At 43.0% G+C, this 19,945-nt stretch overlaps 1 protein-coding gene across 4 annotated transcripts in view; it reads left to right on the forward strand.

Annotated features, from left to right (window-relative positions):
* The window catches only part of STARD13 (StAR related lipid transfer domain containing 13), a 212,975-nt gene that overhangs the window by 145,217 nt on the left and 47,813 nt on the right, over positions 1–19,945 (forward strand). For all 4 annotated transcript variants that reach the window (XM_060234706.1, XM_060234710.1, XM_060234707.1 and 1 more), the window contains exons 4-5: positions 1,542–1,605; positions 17,103–18,487. In XM_060234706.1, the coding sequence (XP_060090689.1) occupies positions 1,542–1,605; positions 17,103–18,487 (1,449 nt within the window). The remainder of the gene's footprint in view (positions 1–1,541; positions 1,606–17,102; positions 18,488–19,945) is intronic.

Below are 19,945 nucleotides of genomic sequence, written 5' to 3' on the forward strand. Positions count from 1 at the left end.
CCCCGATTCTGGCCACAGTTTTGGGTCCATTTCCCCCATCCTCTTATGTCGCCATTGGAGCCTTCCTTGAAGACTACGATCGGTAATTATCACCCTGTTTGTCTACCCATGTGTTGTCTCTGTATCTCTCTCTATTTTTCCTAGGACTGTATGTATGTTTCATGAGCACATTGTCTTGTATGTATGCCTATATTTTCTAGAATAAATTTTAATTGTTTTTACTTAATTAGTGTCCCTGATAAATTTGAGCATTAATTTTTGGACGTGGAATCCTGTATATACAGGTAAAAGATCCTGATTAAGCCAGGTGCCCACCTAACAATTCCCCAACCTCAGTTTTGAGGGCATTTTGGCTTACACTTATCTGGGAGAACCGGGTTTGATTCCCCACTCCTCCACTTGCACCTGCTGGAGTGGCCTTGGGTTAGCCATAGCTATCGCAGGACTTGTCCTTGAAAGGGCAGCTGCTGTGAGAGTCCTCTCAGCCCCATCCACCTCAGAGGGTGTCTGTTGCGGGGGGAGAAGGCATCAGAGATTGTAAGCCGCTCTGAGTCTCTGATTCAGGGAGAAGGGTGGGGTATAAGTCTGCAATTCTTCTTCTTCTAATATGCAAATGAGTTTCTGCTGGGCTTTTTCTACAAAAAAAAGTCCTGCATATGATGTTCTTGCGACAGCAAATAGTTCTTCCACTTAGGCATCACAGTACTGAGGCTGAAGACATATGACAGAGTGGGAGACTTAGTTGTTTATGGGTATACACAATTATCCCAGTATCACCTTCAATAAATAGGTTTTTGTAATGTTTGACCATTAATGACTGGGGGAGAAAAGATAAACATGGGCACCAAATATTTCTTATATGACTTGCAGTGTTACTAACATTATCATTTCTCTAGGTTTTATTTAGAGACAGGTTTTTTTTATAGCAGGAATGCACAGGAACGCAGTTGGCATCAGGTGGTGTGGCCTAATATACAAATGAGTTCCTGCTGGACCTTTTCCTACAAAAAGAACCCTGTTTAGAGATACTGTTGAAATTGCTTGTGGTTTTTTAGAGGTTGCTCTCGTTAGTTTGTTATCACTTATTATAGTTATGGGTAGTTAGAGATATAGATATTTATGTAATGATGGAAGCAGGTATAATATTTGTACAAGAACAACTGTTGTTGTTCTTACCAAATTGTTCTTAGTTATGTCTGAGACTATTACATATTTTATTTACATGCCCTTATAAGTAATCAGATTCAAAAACAAAGAGACTAGACTCTACCCTGCTATCTAGTCTAGAAGCCCATTTCTGATTCTACCTTTCAAAAGACCAGCAAAAAGCTCAAAAGAGCAGAAAAACAACAGCTCTGATTCTGGTCCCAATTTATTTCATAGGAATGAATACTCTATTCCCCAATGTCAGTTGACCTTTAAATGAGAATATTTGAAATTCCATCCATATGTATGACACAAGGAGCAATGTCTGAGATTGTAAACTGCCCAATGAGCTGATTAACAAGATGCTGATCTTTGTATCTTGTGTTGCTTTTTAGACGATTGAACACATTGAACAAATGCACCTCAATGAAACTCGATGTGAATTTCCAAAGGAAAAAGGCAAGTATATTTGAATTCAGAAGTTTTTGCCCTTTGTATTGACCAAAACTAAGATCTCCAGAGTCCAGAAATCCAACCTAGAATTGGTCTTGCTTCTAACCACTACATGTAGTTTGATACCAGACAACAAGAGAAAAAACATAGTAATTAGCCATTATTTGCCTCAACTGCTGAAGTAAAACTTCCCAGAGTATACAACAGATATTGTACATGTAAGTTAATAGCATGGTGGTCAGTTAAAGTCTTGCAATGGGACACCAGGTTCACCAGCAACATTATAATTACTATCACAGTGTGTCTGATATCCTTCCACCCACTCCTTCCTGCCTTTTCTGGACATCAGCTAAACAACAGTTTGAAAACTCTGACACACTTACACAGCAGCAAAGACTATATGATGAGAGGAAAATTTCTAGCAAAAAAGTATACCAGCGTATACAGGGAGGTACGTGTTTCCTACTAAAGACAAGTTCTTCTCAGAGTACAGTCCAATGGTATGGGATCACAAGACATGATCTCTTGCCAGATAATGTCAATAATCTTCACCCTCTTTTGTGCTGAATTATTTTAATAAGTCTTCCCATGTTGACAGCCGCCTTGAGTAACACAGGCATTATGTAAGGCTTAAGTGGTTTCAGCAAGGAATGCAGAAAATGCAGTTTGATATGGAGAATTTTGAAACAGAGCAAGCCAACATTCTGTTTACAAGACTTTCCAGTCCCAGGGGCACTTTCTAATCAGCAATATGTAGTACAAATCATTGCCTTAAGACATATTGCCTTAAGACATTGCCTTAAGACATATTATGACACTCTTTCTCTCGGAATACTTACTTAATTTTTTCAGTGGTTTTAAAAACCCATTGGCAGGTCAAGGCTGCAATCCTAAATGTATTTAGGGTGAAGATAGACAAAATATATTTGTATACAGTACATTCTTACAGCTCTGAGCCTGGACGTAGGGAGAATAGGATACAAATCTAATAAATTCCCAGGGCTAAAAGCTATGGTTCACAATTTAGCTGTCATATAAGCCTACTAGTGAATCACATGGTCATCATCTGTGCACCATTCACCTCCTTTCTTGCCAACAGATGCCTCCTTATCCCTCCTTATACTTCTTCAGCTGGGGAAAGTTAGGAAAACACCCTGCAGCTGGGTACGCAAAACAGGAGAAGGTATGAACATAAGAGCCCTGCTGGATCAGAGCCATGGTCCATCTAGTCCAATATCCTGTCTCACAAAGTGACCAGTCAGTTCCCCTAGAGGGCCAACAACAGGGCATTCCCCTGATGGTGCTTCCTCGGACTGGGGTTCAAGGATTAGTGCCTCTGAATGTGGAGGTTCCCCACAACCACCATGGCTAGTAGCCACTGATAGACCTATCCTCCATGAATCTATCTGATCTCCTTTTAAAACTGTTTATTCTTATAGTCATCACTACATCCTCTGGCAGCAAACTCCACATTATAATCACTCTGTGTGTAAAAAAAATTCCTTTTTTCCATCCTGAAGCTACTACCCATCAGGAGCTTCAGTTTCAAGCACATACCTGTGAGATGTTTTGATGACTTTTCCCCAGCTGGGAGTAGTGGCTGAAATAAGCAGTCAGTCAAAGGTAAGATAACTGGGCATCAAGCAGGCTTCAGATCTCTCATACACTACTGACCAGTTGTGACGGTGAAACCCCCCCCACACACACACAATGATTTAAGAATACACTGTAAGTCTTCTTCCTGTGCTGTCATCACATTTACCAGCAAGTACATTCCATTGAACCTGATGGGGCTTAGTTCTGCGGAAACATGCCCCATCTTTCTCCTGTTCCTCTGTTTCTTTCCCTGTGTCAAATGTTGGATTGTAGGCAAGGCAGGGATCTCTCTGTCTCTGTCTCTCTATTGTTCTGTAAAGTACCATGCACACTGATGAAACTACAAGTGTTTCTATGCATTTATTTATTTCATTTATACCCAATTGGATTTTAAATTTTTTCCTCTACTCCATTGTATCCTTACAGCAACCCCGTGAGGTAGGTTAGGCTGAGCATGTATGACTGGCCCAAGGTCACCCAGCAAGCTTCCTTGGCACAGTGGGGATTGGAACCTGGGGGTGCATTCACACTGCACTAAATAATGTTTTGCAACTGGATTTTTGCTATTCATACACAGTAGAAATCCAGTTGCAAAACGCATCAGTTAGTGCAATGTGAATGCACCCTGGGTCTCCCAGATCCTGATTCAGCGCTCAGGCTACTACACCTCAATGGCTACTTAATCACAAATGTAGTAGTTGCCCCGTTTGGGATTAGTCACTTGTGTAATCCCAGTAATCTGGGATCATTTGGGATGATGTCACAGTGCTAGGGCAGCTCTGTGGTGACATCATTTAGGGAAAATAAAATTAATCAAAAGTGAGATCAGTGTAAATGAATGGTGAACATTCTGTCAGCAATGATTGAAGTTTGCCTAGAAGACTTTTGCAGTGGTTTTGATCTGCCTGGTTCAGTCATTTCCTCTAATATGAAAGTTCATGGCTGAATGCCTTTTTAGAAAGCTGCAAAGTGCAGCCACCTGCAAACAAAGCAGGGGTTCCTGTATACTAAGGGCCTTTCTCTCTGTGTGGAAATCTATTGCCAGTAAATAAAAAAAGAAGAATTATCACACCTCCACTTGATGAGGACTGAGCAGCAGGCTTATTGCTCTGACAGCTGAGGAAGTTGGCCTGCTCAAAAGTGTACAAATTCTGGAGAGGAACATTTGGGTCAGGAGAAACTCCCATTTCATTTATCCCTGTGATTGTTTCCAGACCCCAGCCTTACTTCTCTTTTCTCTAAATGCAAGCCTATGCAGAAAATGACTGATAATGCAGATAATGGTTTGGATCCTAAGAATTGCAAATGGAATAATATTAATACCAGATGCAAACAGCTTCCCTGCCTCTCCCTACAGCCTTCTCTGCTCCTTGAAATTGTGCTCCTTTGACTAGAATACTTCAGGGTAGGTTTGTGACTCCCTTGTGGCCACCTCAGGGCCAAAAGGACCACCTCAGTCAGTGCAGGTGGAACAATGTGGTAGCATATGCAGATCTATATACTATTTGGTGCTTCTTGCTTGATAACACAATTTAATGCTACAGTCACTGGAAGCTGCCATTTGGGTGTGGTCATGGAAGTCAACTTCAGATTAAAAATGGTGGTGGACAGATAGTTCTTGGATAGCTAGCAGTTCTTGTTTCCACTGTAGAACTGGCAAGTGTTTCCTCACACAGTGGCTGTTGCTTCTTTTAACAACTCTTCTTGTCATTTATGAGGCCTGGAACTCAAAGCCAAACAAACATTGCTTAGTTAGAAAGCTTGGCACAATTGTGTTCCACGTGTTCTTGAGTGCTTTGGAAAAAAGAAACAGCCAAATTAGCCATCACATCTTCTTATTCTTGATACCCAACCAAGAAGTGACAGCTTTGAGGAAACAACTGTGAGGCATGCTGGGGAAGAAAACAAGACACAATGGAAATTCAAAAGCAAAATTCACATGTACTTCCACATAGGCAAGCCCTTATCCCATCATGCAGCAGCAACTGAAAAGTATGTTTGAAAATCTAAATTCCGTTAGATTGAGAAGGAAAAAAACTGGCATGTTACTCAGCCAAACACAAAGCTGCTATTGGAGTAACTGCCTTCTGCAGCTGTAGGGGGGTTATATCCCTGGTGAGTAAAACAATGTTGGAACATCCATTATAATAAAACTACATTGATTGTTTTGTTGGCATCCATAAGAAACTGTTTTCTAGTTGACTTTTCTTCTATTTTTAAAGAAAGCTCAGTATAGAATTCATTATCTTTGGCAAACACTAACATCCATTCTGACTAAACTTTTCTGCTCTTTTTGTCATGGAAGACTATAAACATATAGGTTTTTTTGTGATATTAGTCTTATTAAAAAAGTAAAAAATGAAGGCACATATGGAAGCTGAGTGAGGGAAAAAAAGATTGAACTATCAAACCACTGTTTATTGAGGTCTTCAGAAGATGGATGTAAGAGAGAATTCTCCAGTGGTCCCTGGTAGTGGGATGGTCCGAAACTGTTGGGAGTAGGCTCCTCCTCCGGAAACAGGGTCGTTGATAGTTTGATCCGGCCTGGGGGAGGGGCCGCTCTGTTGGAAACTCTCCAGTCCAAACGGCCCTGTTACGAGACAGGACGTGTTCGTTGTGCATCGGAGCACAGTGATCCGCAGAACGAGGTCTCCTTGTGAGAAAGTCTCTGCCACCTGGTTCTTCAGCCGCAACGGCAGCAGGCAGAGCATTTTACCACCAGCAGTGGGTTTTACCCAGCAAAGGTGGCACAACTGGGGACTGCTGCAGAGAGCGAGGTTGCCCATCCTAAACCTGTTGAGGCGGGCGTAGTGCAGACAACCGAGGTCCAGCGTGGCCGAGAACAGAAAACTCTTGGTGGTTCACTCAGACAGCGTGTCTACTCGAGAGAAGGTGGTAAGCTGCCTGAGGGAGAGCGGGAAAGCTCTTTGTGATGTGCAGACTGTTTTTACTTGGGACGGGCTCCGCTGGGATGAGGGAAGCCCACCCGCTAGCTTACAGCAGTTTGGACCCCTCCTGAACGGGGTGGGGAAAGGCTTATGCCATAGTGGGCCTCTCCAACTCAGGCGCAGTTAGCGTGGCCTGGGGGGGGGGCGGTTCTTTACTACGCAGAAAGGGTCGCCATTTCAGGCAGTTAGCCTGGTAACGGAGGCTTCTCCCTCTCCCCTTTCACTTTCGTTTCAGCCTTCTGCTGTAGCTGAGATGGCTGACGGACAGGGACAGACTAGTGAGACAGGTTCAACCAGTGATTTCTCCATCCCAAAGTACTCAGGATCTGCTTCCAAAAAAGATCGAGAGGATTCTGAACTGGATTTAACTGGAGAGGATGCCAAGCTTAACTTACTCACTTGGTTAAAAAGAGAATTGAACAAGGAGTTTGCCCCTGCCCGAGGCTCTACTGTGCCTTCTCACCCCCAGAAAAGGAAGAGACAATCAGTTCTAGATATTGCCACACACCCAAAGAAAGCAAAATTGGGGTATGAGCTTGGACTCTCCCTGTAATAGTTCTCAGGAGGAAGAGGAGGCTGACTCTTCAGTAGACTCCTCTGCAAAGGAGAAAGGGGAACTCTCTGAGGAGGAGGATGCTACTCCTTCAGTGCAATCTAGGGTTTTTACAGTGGAATATTATTCTAAACTCCTACCTAAGGTCCTCAGGGAACTGGACTTTACTGCCACACCCAGAGAGAAGGCAGAATTGGACCCTGAGCTGCCTGCAGGCTCAGGGAAGATGATGCCCAAAGTGGGGGTTTCTCAGACCAGGGTGCCCTTGCCTGCCCCCTTTTTTAGTCTTATTAAGGCGGAGTGGAAACACCCGGCTAAGCCAAAATCTAACCCTCATCTGTTTTCCAAACTGTATGGGTTGAGTCCAGAGGCTACTAAACGGCTGAAATTGCGCATAGTGGACGATCCTGTAAATAGTTTATTATCCACATCTGTGCTTCCCATGGATGCAGATGGGCTACCCAAGGATGCCTGCAATAGACGGATGGAACAGACATTACGAAAGGACTTTGAAGCATCAGCTTGGTCCATCCGGGCGTCTTCAGCGGGGTCGCTGTTTGTACGCGCAGTATATACCTGGGCATCCAATTTGGCCTCAGCAGATAATTATGTGCCAAAGGAATTCAAGAATGAGCTTAACAAAATAGCCTTGGGCACAGTATTTATTGTAGATGCGACCCTAGATGCAATGCAGTTGTCTGCAAGGGCAGTGGCTTGCAGTGTGGCAGCATGCAGGAACGTTTGGCTCAGGACTTGGGATGCAGATGCAGATGCACAGGCTAGACTGGCAGCTGTACCATTCAAAGGTGTTAGTCTCTTTGGGGACGAACTGGAACGCTTCCTGATTGAGGGGAAGGACAAGAAGAAAGTCTTGCCTTCTAAGAGGAAGGATTTTAAGTCTAAAATATCCTTCCAGCCCTTTTGGGACTCCAAAAAATTCTCCCGGCCTTCGGGTTTTAAGCCTTTCCGAGGGAAGTAGCAGTCTCACAGTCGAGATGCTAAATCCTTTTCTAGCCAAAGCGACAAGGGAAGCAAAAGTGACTCCAAAAAGGGAGGGTCACAATGACTATGCCGTAAGTCCAGAGCTGCTTCCTATTGGGGGGCGGCTACAGTTTTTTGCAGACTGATGGAAGGTGTCAGTTGCAGACCAATGGGTGATCGACATGGTATCCAAGGGCTATGCATTAGAACTGGAATCTTTCCCACATCGGAGGTTTCGTTCAGTGCCGAGAAAACAAGACCCGACCACACACCGGGGGATGTTGTGCGCCATCTAACATCTACTAGACATCAGGGCTATAGAACCCGTACCTGTGATTCAGAGGGGTCAAGGGGTGTATTCCATTTTATTCCTGGTGCCAAAGAAGAATGGCAATGTCCGGGCCATTCTAGACTTAAAATGGGTAAATCGATTTGTGAAAACCAAAAAGTTTCGGATGGAGACGTTGCGTTCCATTCTATTGGCAGTTCAAGAACGAGAATACCTGACGTCCATCGATCTGTCCGAGGCGTATTTGCATGTTCCCATTCGACCAAGTCACAGATGGTTCCTCAGGTTTGCGTACGACAGGAAGCACTTCCAGTACCAGGCTTTGCCATTTGGGCTCAAGTCTTCACTGCGAGTGTTTACAAAGATCCTGGTGGCTTTGGTGGCTCATTTACGGATGGGGGGCGTGGTTCTTCATCCGTATCTGGATGATCTCTTGGTCAGGGCCTTTTCCTTCCAGCAGAGCCTGGAGGACACCAATCGGACTATTCAAATACTGCAGGACCATGGTTTCGTGGTCAACAGGACAAAGAGAAACCCTACTCCAACGCAAGAGATAGTGCATCTGGGTGTCCTGATCAATACTCGAAGGCACAAAGTGTTTTTGTCAAAAGTACGACAGGTGAACCTCAGATCCTTGTTGGAGGAGGTATTGTCCCTGAATTGGGTGCCTTTGATGACTCTAGCAAAGCTTTTAGGTGTTCTGGTGTTGTGCCAGATTGTACTGTCTTGGGCGCGTTTCCACCTACAGCCCTTACAATGCTTCCTGATCCCTTATCAGCATGTGATAGCTCGCAAGCTGCACAAGCTAGTGTTTCTTCCACAGGAGCTGAAGACGCAACTTCAGTGGTGGCTGGAACCATCCCGTTTTCAGCAAGGAGTGTCAATGAAGGAGCCACAGAGGATAGTGGTAACTACAGACTCCAGCCTCTCTGGCTGGGGAGCGCATTCTCAAGGGATGATGATTCAAGGTCAGTGGTCCCTGATGGAGTCCCGACAGAGCATCGACCTGCTGGAGCTGAGGGCGATTGGTCTGGGGTTGTTATGTTTTCAGACGACGCTGCAGGGGAGTCACGTGTTAGTGAAGACAGACAATGTGACAGCCAAAGCTTATGTCAACCGGCAAGGTGGGACCAGAATCAGGAAACTGTGCAGCGAGGCCAACAGCTTACTGGTTTGGGCAGAGAAGTATCTGTTATCCATAAAGGCGATTCATGTAGCCGGGAAGGACAACGGGCTGGCAGACTGGCTCAGCAGACAGAGGCTGGATCAGACGGAATGGTCGGTGGACAAGGCGGTGTTCCAGTCTCTTCAGCGCAGATATGGCAGAGTGACTGTGGATTTGTTTGCAACCGCGGACAATCGTCAAGTGCGACGTTTTTTTGCCAAACAGAAGGACGATCAGGCGGAGGGCATAGACGCTCTCAACCGGGACTGGCCGGACGGTCTTCTGTACGCCTTCCCACCACTGCAGCTGATTCCCCGGTTGGTTCACAAGATTCTTCAGCAAACAGCGGAGCTGGTCCTGGTTGCTCCCTTCTGGTCGAGACGGTGGTTTTAAGACCTCATGTGGCTGTCGACGGAGAAGCCTTGGCGTCTCCCAGCATCCGAGACATTGCTGGGACAAGGGACAGTTTGCCATCCTCAGCCGGATATGTTACAGTTAACTGCGTGGAGGTTGAGCGGTTGCAGTTAGTTAAGTTGGGGTTTGACAAATCTGTGATTGACACTATGTTGGCATCCAGAAAATGTTCTACCACTCGGGTGTATAACAACACTTGGTGTGTCTTTTCCAACTGGTGTGTGGAAAGGGGGTGGGATCCCTTAAAGTTACCAGTTCGGAAGCTGCTGCTGTTCTTGCACGAGGGCCTGGATAAGGGGTTGGCTACTAATACCCTTCGTAGGCAGGTGGCAGCTATTTCTGCTGTCCGTGGAGCTAAAAAGGGGGGTTCCTTGACATTGCATCTGCATGTTGAGCATTTTTTGAGGGGGGTGTCCATGTTGAATCCCCCTACTGCACATAGGTTTCCTACATGGAAGTTAAATGTGGTGCTGAAGGCATTGTGTCATGCACCTTTTGAACCCATGGCTACTTGTAGCCTGAAGGATCTTACCCTTAAAACATTGTTTTTAGTTGGGATTCCCTCTGCCCACAGGGTATCTGAGTTGCAGGCTCTGTTCGTGGATAAAGATCTTTGTATCTTTCATGAGGACAGGGTAGTGTTGAGACCTAATCCGACATTTATGCCTAAAGTGAATTCAGTTTTTCACCCGTCTCAGGACTTGGTATTACCCTCATTCTATCCTAATCCCAAACATGAGAAGGAAAAGGAGTGGCATCGGTTAGATGTTAAGCATGCCTTGTTTTTATATAGAAAGAACCAAGGATTTTAGGAGGTCAGAGTCCTTGTTTGTTTCCTTTAATTCGCCCTCTTTGGGAAAACCAGTTACTTCTTTGACCCTGAGCAGGTGGTTGGGGCAATGCATTTCTGCAGCATACACGGCGTCAAGGTTGGAGCCTCCAGGAGGAATTACAGCTCATTCCTTACAAGGAGCGGCCACATCTGCAGTGTACAAGTCCTTCTCGTTCCTGGAAGGCATTTGTAGGGCAGCCACCTGGAGTTCTGCTCATTCGTTCACCAGGCATTATAAGGTGGATAGGTGGGCATCTGCTGAAGCGGCCTTTGGCCGCAGGGTGCTACAACAGGTTATAGATTGAATGCAGTGGTTCCCGCCTGGGGTACTTATTGCTTTTGTATGCCTCAACAGTTTTGGACCGTCCCACTACCAGGGACCACCGGAGAACGGATGATTGAAAGCTCTTACCATGAAGCTTCCTTCTCAGTGGTCCTGGAGTGGAACGGTCCATCCCACCCGGTGTTGTACCTTGCTCCAGGCTGGTAGCTGTGGGAGCTTGGTTGTGGGAGGTACTGGGGCACTGGTAGTGAAAGTTTCTTATTGGTTACAGTTACTTCTGCTGTTGCAGTTATTAAAATGGCGTTGCATCATTATGGTCTCTGGGTGGTTTGTTACCATGATGCAGAGTTTGTTTTATAGATTTCTACTGATGGGGGAGCATGGCTTTTCTATGGACTGGAGAGTTTCCAACGGAGCGGCCCCTCCCCCAGGCTGGATCAAATGATCAATGACCCTGTTTCCGGAGGAGGAGCCTACTCCCAACAGTTTCGGACCGTCTCACTCCAGGACCACCGAGAAGGAAGCTTCACGGTAAGAGCTTCCAATCTTCCGTTCCACAACTCAAATCACCGCGAAGGCAATGTTGCAGGGGTATCTGGACTCACTGTTGTTTCCCAATTGCAGGTGATTCTTCTGGCCATGTTATAGGCATGATGGGAGTGAAACCACCTCTTCTGGGTTCCAGATTCAAACTAATGAGGCTGTCCTTTGGCCACAGGCAGTGTGTTACAGAAGCCATGTTCCAATTGTTCCAGTTCTAAGGATCAAGATATGCTTTTGCGGCTGTTCTGATGCGTGCAGTGCAGATATTCAGGCTTCTTTATTCTGTGTGGCACTCTCAGCTCCCAGGGATGAATCCACATAGTAGCATTTCTGTGACGCTGAGGGGGTTTCCTCCCAGCATTATTGTGTTGGTCTTTACCTCATATTGGTTTGGGTTATCCCCCAGCTTCCATATGTTCTCTTGAGCCATTCATTTTCACCTTGCATTTTGGTTCTTTCAGGTCACTTTTTTGCCAATCTGTTTCTAGCACTCAAATTTGAGTCAGGTTTATTTGCAAACAGTTTCTTAGGCTTTTGTTTGTTCCTCCCACTTCCTGCTGACTGGCCCTTTGCTATCTCTGCCTAATAAGGAAATTTTATCCCTTGTGTCAGGAAATGTACAATTATTAATGGGGGGGAGACACTCACCTGATCGAGATATATCATTATATCGCCATAAGATGGCACAGCAGCAACTGTTGCTCTTCCCACATACTTGCAGCAATTGGAACCTTTTCTTTCTCTGCCCTGGAAAATCGCAGTAGCAATTTGCTGCCATGCACTTTCAGAGGCATCAGATTTTTCATTGCTCTTTCCTGTCACTCAACCTTTACCCTTTGCCTTTGTGTCTGGCTCGCTTGATATTCCCAGACATCTCACCCATGCCATGCCCAACATGATTCCAGTGCTAGTGGGATCAACTGCTATGAAAATAAAGAATAAGTCAGGTGTGCTGAAAAACCCTGAGAGTGAAGTGCCCTGGGGTTAAAGGAATATGTGTTTTCCCAGGATAGTTTCTGCTGCATGTTAAATTGCAATGCTGAGGAACCTGAGAAAACATTATTTAGATTTTATCTTCACACACCAAGATCACTTGTACAAACTCTACTACATGTAAACTGACCAAAATACAGTGAAATTGTCAATAGGCTCAAGCCTGACATGGAGGCATGTACCTTACCAACATGGAATCAAGAATCCCAACAGTGCCTGCCAGGAAGTTTTTATTTTCCAGTAGGCACACAAGAAGCTGTTGTGCTGGAATTACTATCAAATCTGTATATGAACAGACTGTATATGAACAGACTCAATGGGGACTTGTGGTAAATAGAAAAGGTAATTGTCCCTCCTTTCAGTTTTATTACACTATTTTAAAAGGTAAAAAGCTAGTACCCCGTGCAAAGCACTGAGTCATTACCGACCCATGGGGTGACGTCACATCATGACATTTTCTTGGCAGACTTTTTTGCCTTCTCCAGTCATCTACATTTTACCCCCAGAAAGCTGGGTACTCATTTTCCAACCTCGGAAGGATGGAAGGCTGAGTCAACCTTGAGCCGGCTACCTGAACCCAGCTTCCACTGGGATCAAGCTCAGGCTGTGAGCAGAGCTTGGACTGCAGTACTCCAGTTTACCACTCTGTGCCACAGGACTCCTGTACACTATTTCAATTCATCCAGTTTTGCTAAATTCTACAATTATGAACAGTCTGCACCCATTCAGAGTCAATCATTTACTGTTTTGAATGGCTCTAGTTTTCATATATCTTCAGTGCAAGATAACACATCTGTGTCCTTGAAATGTAATTTGGCATAGTAGTTAGCATGTCACACTAGGTTTTGGGAACACACAAATCTGAATCCCCACTCTGCCATGGAAGCTTTCTGGGTGCTTTTGGGCCAGTGATGCTGCATGAAACCAGTTGAAATTCTGTCATATGGCTATGAAATCCCATTGCTATGTCTTGGGAATAAATTCAGTTTATCTCATTTATTAAAGAAAGAATTGTCAGTACAAGATGGTGGGCCATTGTCCAGTATGGGAAAAAAATTATTATTGCCTCTGCTGTGTTGTTAGTGAACAAGATCAAACAGCTCATTACTCTTCCCAGTAATTAGTGTCATTTTTTGGCAGTCTTCTCTGCTGAAAGGGACAATTGATTGCTCATAGCAACTGGCTTGTGTTCTTTATTGTTAGATATGATTTATAAAACAGAGACAAATTGCATTGCCAGCAAGCTTGGAAAATGTAGGAGAATTATTTTTAATTCTTTTATCAGAATAACTAGTTATCAATCAAAGATATAATAGCCTCCTGAGCATCTGTTTTTCTCAAATCTTTTCTTTTAAAAAAAAATTCTTATAATCATCCCCTTAGTCTCCACAAATATTACTTTACTGGAACTTTGTGGTAAGCCTTCAAAAAGAGCATCCAATTACAAGAGCTGGATTTGTTGCAAAAGCTAAATAAACTACTGCTTTTGGCCTCAGAATATGACAGTCCTCTAAATATGAATATTTATTTAGATATTTGGCCTCAGAATATGACCTCAGAATTTTGGCCTCAGAATATGACAGTCCTCCTTACCCCCCTCCAAAAACCCACTAAATATTGCTACATGACCATTGATGGGGTGTTATGCTTTGGATCCTGTTAAACCTGGTATAGTTTGGGGCTTCAGCGTGTCTTAATCTAGCCCTGCCAATGCTTGACTGCTCATTAGATCCAGCTTCCAGAACAATATTATTCGGCCCATGAAATCCCTAGCAAATTTAAATAAAGAAAAGGTAGACAGTTTTCAAAGTCATAGGAGGCAGACATAGCCTCATTTTTATGTTTGGTTTTCTATATAATAATCCAGTTGCACCTTAATCTGTGCTCAACGGTTTGTGAAATTCTTGCTTATAGAAGCCCATAAATTTTTAACATACAGCTTGCATATCTGTTTGGGGACTGGTTTGTGTACAGAAATCTACTGATGGCTCTCAGGTAACTGTCTAGAAAATAGAGATCATTTATTGATTATTCTAGAACAGTAGGGAGTGGGAAAATCTCCTGACTCTACCCCCAGAGTCTCCCAGCTCCACCCTCAAAGTCCTCAGATAGTTCCTGAGTTGGACCTGGCATCCCTAAACAACAGTCTTCCATTCCTTTATTAATGGATGTGTTTAGTACTTTTGGAGATTTGTCTGATTATTCGAGTAACTGGACAAAATCTGAGTTGATGCCATTGCTGATGGATATTTTTGGCCATGCCCCAGTGTCATTACTTATTGTGTGTAATGTTGATTCCTAAATACATTAAGCACATATTTATGCTAAATTTTAACAAGTCAGTTACAGATATATCCTTGGAATTGGACAGACAGGCAATCTTAAATCTTTCTTTGTGGGATAAAGTAAATCCAATCAAAAGGATAATTACATCCCAAATTATGTTTTACATGCAACTCCTTTTCATATACCTTGTAGATATATTCTTAAAAGTAATACTTTTTTTTGAAAATTTATATGGTTCCTTTCTGCCTCAGATTTCTTAAAAAAAGATGCAGCTCCCATTTTATGAAGGATCCCCCCCCCCCCCGATTTTAATTTATATTTTCAGGCATATTTGTTAGTTTTTACTAATTATTGATATTGCTCCTCTCAGTTCATCAGACTGTTTTAGAGGCTTCTTGTATGATATCCGCCTTTTTCATAGAATGCATTAGGGTCAATTCATGGTCATCTTCCTTGAGTTTCTGTAGTTAGAGAATTATAGTGTATAATGTCATGACATTATCAATTTGATCCATTTTCACATGCTGAACTAATATGGGCAAATCCAGGTTAAAAATTGGGAAGAATTTTTTTGTGTGTGTGGAAGGCTTAGACAGGTAGGAGGATTTTTACTTTGAATCAATTAATTGACAATGACTTTTTGTTATTTTCTCAGCTGAAGTCAAGATATGACCTATCAAACTCTGTTGAATGGCAATGTTTACAAATGCAGCATCTGATGGTATCTAAATATGGCCCTGCAGTACTAAGTGTTCAGAATCTCCCTTGCTTTTGGAAATGCTCATTGAATCAATGCATAAAATAAACCTTACAGTATTTGCTTATAAATATTTGGTATCATCAATAAATATGACTTGCAAAATTTCAGAAATGAATGGAATGAGGAGCTAGAACACCCTCTTTAGCCACAGTAATGGGATATGGCCCTAAATTTTGTACCTGTTGTTTCTATAGATCTTAAACTGCAATTTATTCTGCAAAACATTATGTTTAGGATATATTGGACACTACAGCCCCTTTTTAGTAAAGGGTTAAGTAAAGTGTCTAATTGTTGGTGCTCTAATTTACTAGCTGCATCTCTTAAACCTATGTTTTGAGCGTGTCCAGTTATTAAGCCTTTTGGGGATTAAGTAATTACTTCAGTTTTTTAGAACAATATTAATTGGTCTTTGAGGATTCTTATGTACTTTATAACTATTTGCCTGTCTCCTGGAGACTAACTGATGGTCAATTAAAATGAACCCACTGTGCCCTTACTGTTGCTAAAAATGCTATAAAATAAAAGGGTCAGCCGAGATTTTGGAATATAGTGTCAGTGCTATTTCTCATTTTTACCAAGTTCCAAGGTGGAAGATGGGAATTTGAAGCAGGGAGTTGGATCCCCCCCCCCCAACATACACTGCAACTCGCTGATCTCCATGAGATTGGGGGGGGGGGGGGGGGAAGAACCCTTAGGGATAGTATGAGAATCTGTAGTAAGAAAGGAATAGGAAGTCCTAAGTGTTATGTGACAAAAAGTATCTTAAGTATTATCTTCCCCCACAAGAGTTTACCTGTTTTTTGAAAATAATCTTCATGTTCTCTCACCATCTGTTCTGCAATGAGTGGCTAAATAGAATCTAAGATAGCACTATCTCAGTATTTTGGTAATGAGTTTAGACCTTGCTATTTCAGAAGCTTCTCGGGTTGACTAATACTTAGTTATAAACTCTTTATCTCTAACCAACTCTGTGTTTGATTATAATATACAAATACTGTTTTATTTCTGTTTTTATACATTGGTTTATATTTTAAATAAGTAAAATGTGTTTGGATTGGATTATGGACATTAAAGATATATCACATGCATGATAGGTTCAAGGTAGGCCTTATTGATGGACTTTCTGTATCGAGATTAAAGTAACAGTGCCTTTAGCTGTCAGATTTCATTTAAAAAATTGGAGTATCAGATTATTGAAAACCTACTGATTAATTTTTTAGTAGATTACACAAAAACATAATGTCAGTTGGTCATATGGCTGATCAGCTAATTGCTACTTATAGAGTGACTGTAGTTGATTGTTTCATTAAATTTTTCAATTATGTTATTTGGTAAACATTTGGGAGATTTTTGATTGTGAACCTCTTAAGAGACAGTACATTCACCCTGACCAGGATAGCCCAATCTAGTCAAATCTCAGAAGCTAAGCAGGGTCAATTGTGGCAAGCACTTGGGAGACCTCCTTGAAATACCAGGAGTTGGGAGGACAGGGGCAGGCTTAATTCAGCCACCTCTCTGAATGTCCTCCAGGCCTCCAGTACTTATCAGTCAACAGAAGTCATAATGACTTCCAGATGCAGACACACACAGTACAAAAATACCAAAAAAAGAGACAGTACATTGTAGATAGATCTTTTGAATGAGCTAAAGTTGGATATTGATTTGCTATATATCATCTATATTTATTCACACAGTTCAGACATTGTATGAGAATTCTGAAAAGTGAGGGAAGGAATGCTGTTATCCAATATGCTATGAAAAAGAACATTATTAATCAGCCCATAAAAATTTTTATTGCATTGCCATTTTTTAATCCTGAGTGGGGGATGCATCATGTTTATGTTGTGTGCTACTCTTTAGGGTGAAGATTCTGATGAAGAAGATCTCTGTGCTATCAGTGACAAATGGACTTTCCAGAGGACAAGCCGACGATGGTCTCGGGTAGATGATATTGACACCTTAATTCATCAGTCGGACAAACATGGGCCCTCAGGGGACATTAAAATTAAAATCACAACTAGCAGTGAAAGTGTACTAACTGATCTGAGTGAGCCTGAGATCTCTTCTCTTCACAGTGAAAGTAGCGGGGGAAGTGACCACAGGAGTCAGTCCGGAATCAGCAGCCTTCTCAGGGAGACATTTGACTGTTCAGGACAATACTTTGTAGAAAGCACCATTGCCCATGACTCTACTTCAGTAGGCGGTATCCCCCTGCAGCCTTCAGAAAACTCTGGGAATGAGAGACCAACACGGACCAGAGCCAAAACCTTTCTAAAGCGCATGGAGACACTAAAAACCAAAGGTACACATGGCAAATTTAAAGTGTCTGGAAGGAATAGTGGCTTAGTAATAAGCCAACCAGTTCTTCAGCATGAACCAAAAACCCTGAAGGATATGCAATGCATGCAGATAGTGAATGGAGACCTCCAAGGTGTGACAGCACTAGAGGCAGTCAAGCATGGGCTTGCCTTCTCCACTAAGTCCAGTTGTGAGAGTAGCCAGTCAGAGATCAGCAGCAGTGGAATAAGCACTCCTTGCTTGAAGGAACGCAAATACCATGAAGCAAATAAACGAGGCGGCATGTACCTGGAGGACCTGGATGTTCTTGCAGGAACAGCCTTCAGGCAAGTGGTAGACCAAAATCGCAAAAATGAATTTCATTCACAAGAAAACCTAGTTGTTCATATTCCCAAAGACCACAAACCTGGAACATTTCCTAAGGCACTTTCCATTGAAAGCCTCTCTCCTACAGACAATAGCAACAGTGTGAACTGGAGGACAGGAAGTATTTCATTAAGCAAGCAGAAATGTTCAGCACCTAAAGAGGCTAGTCCTCTTGCTTCCTGTCCAAAAGAGAGTCGGGTTAGCATTTATGACAATGTTCCAGGTTCTCACTTGTATGCCAGCACTGGAGATCTTCTGGACTTGGAAAGAGAGAACCTTTTTCCACATCTGGACGATATTTTGCAGCACGTCAATGGACTTCAAGAATCTGTGGATGATTGGTCAAAAAATATATTGCCAGAGCTGAAAAACAATGATTTATCAATTAGTGAGCATGGGACCTTACCATTCCAGTCACCATCCAAGATTGCATTAGACTTTGAACAGAATTCTGTGTCTGATGGCCGGACAACACCTAGTGATGTGGACAGAGATGGGACCTCTCTTAATGAATCAGATGCTACAGGTGTCAGGGACAGAAGAGACTCTGGTGTTGGAGCATCTCTCACCAGGCCAAACAGGTCTGTAATATTGTTTCAAAGCAAGTTTTGTGTATACAGGTTTTAAGTATACAACTGCCATACCTATTGTTCAGTGGGAGGGATATGCTAGCTCTTCCTCTAGGTTTGAGTCATGTGATGGATAAAAACCGTAGGCATTGACTGTAATTCTCAAAAGTATTTGTCACAATATCCAAGTCATATTGTCACAATATCCATGTCATATTGGTGATAAGTGTACTGAGTTAAAAATGTTCATGGTTCCATGGGCAGTTGCTGCAAGGCAGGGCCAGCTCTAGACTGTCTGGCACCCTAGGCAAGGCTAATGTCTGGTGCCTCCTCCCATTGATAATGCCACCAAGTCACACGGGGGCGCCCAATTCAGCACATCCAGAAGGCCAGCGCCCTAGGCAATTGCCTAGTTTGCCTAGTGGCAGGGCAGGCTCCGCTGCAAGGGAACTGTGAAGTCAAATGTGAAGAATTTCCTAACTTCTGTGTTTCCTCAGTCCTCAGTTGCCTCAGGCCAAATGAGCAGAAGCCATGAAGCACAAATGGGGAGGGAGCTGGGTAAGACAAAGGATGGGAAATAAAAGCCAAGCAGGTTTACCTGATAAAATTTTGAAATTAGAAGGTCCAGGACATTTGGTAAATTCATGAAATCATATCCTCTTCTGAGAACTGAGACATCATCTACAAGCCAGGTTTCTTTGCAAAACCAATAGGAAAATGTCAGCACACACCACAGAACATATGAAGCTGCCTTATACTGAATCAGACCCTGGGTCCATCAAAGTCAGTATTGTCTACTCAGACTGGCAGTGGGGTCTCAAGCTGAGGGTTTTCACACCTATTTGACTGGATCCTTTTTAGCTGGAGATGCCGGGGATTGAACCTGGGACCTTCTGCTTACCAAGCAGATGCTCTACCACTGAGCCACCGTCGTCCCTCCCCGAGAACATGAATGCTTCCATTAATCCAAAAATTCTGTGGCCCCCACAAAAGTTAAGTAAGCAAGCTTCCCGTGTACATATGTGGCATACATTTTGATGATATTTATAGTTACTTTTAGGCTGCAGCTACATTTACAAAGTTAAATTGTGGGTTTTTTAGAAGATTAAGTGCTATAGTTTCCACCAGTGATCCTGAAAATTCTGGTTTTGTGAGGATACCTGAAAATTTTCTTCTTAGTGATCCATAGCCTCAAACAGAACTGCATTCTCCATGGTCCTTAGGTGGAGAGAATTAACAGACATCCAGACACAGTGTTAGTGAACTGCACTGAATAGTGCTTATATAACTTCTGAGTGAATTGGCCACAAGGAAAAACAACCCAGAGGCACTTTTGGCAATCAGTTGCTTTGGGTACCTGTAACAGAACTTGCAAGTTAATTGCTATATATAGAGATGAGGCAGATGTCAGTCTCTAAAAAATAAATGATGTGTGAGCTCAGCAGCAATTTAGATAAGGACTGTGATGGA

Source organism: Heteronotia binoei, chromosome 3 (assembly GCF_032191835.1).
Source record: "Heteronotia binoei isolate CCM8104 ecotype False Entrance Well chromosome 3, APGP_CSIRO_Hbin_v1, whole genome shotgun sequence".
NCBI lineage: Eukaryota > Metazoa > Chordata > Lepidosauria > Squamata > Gekkonidae > Heteronotia > Heteronotia binoei.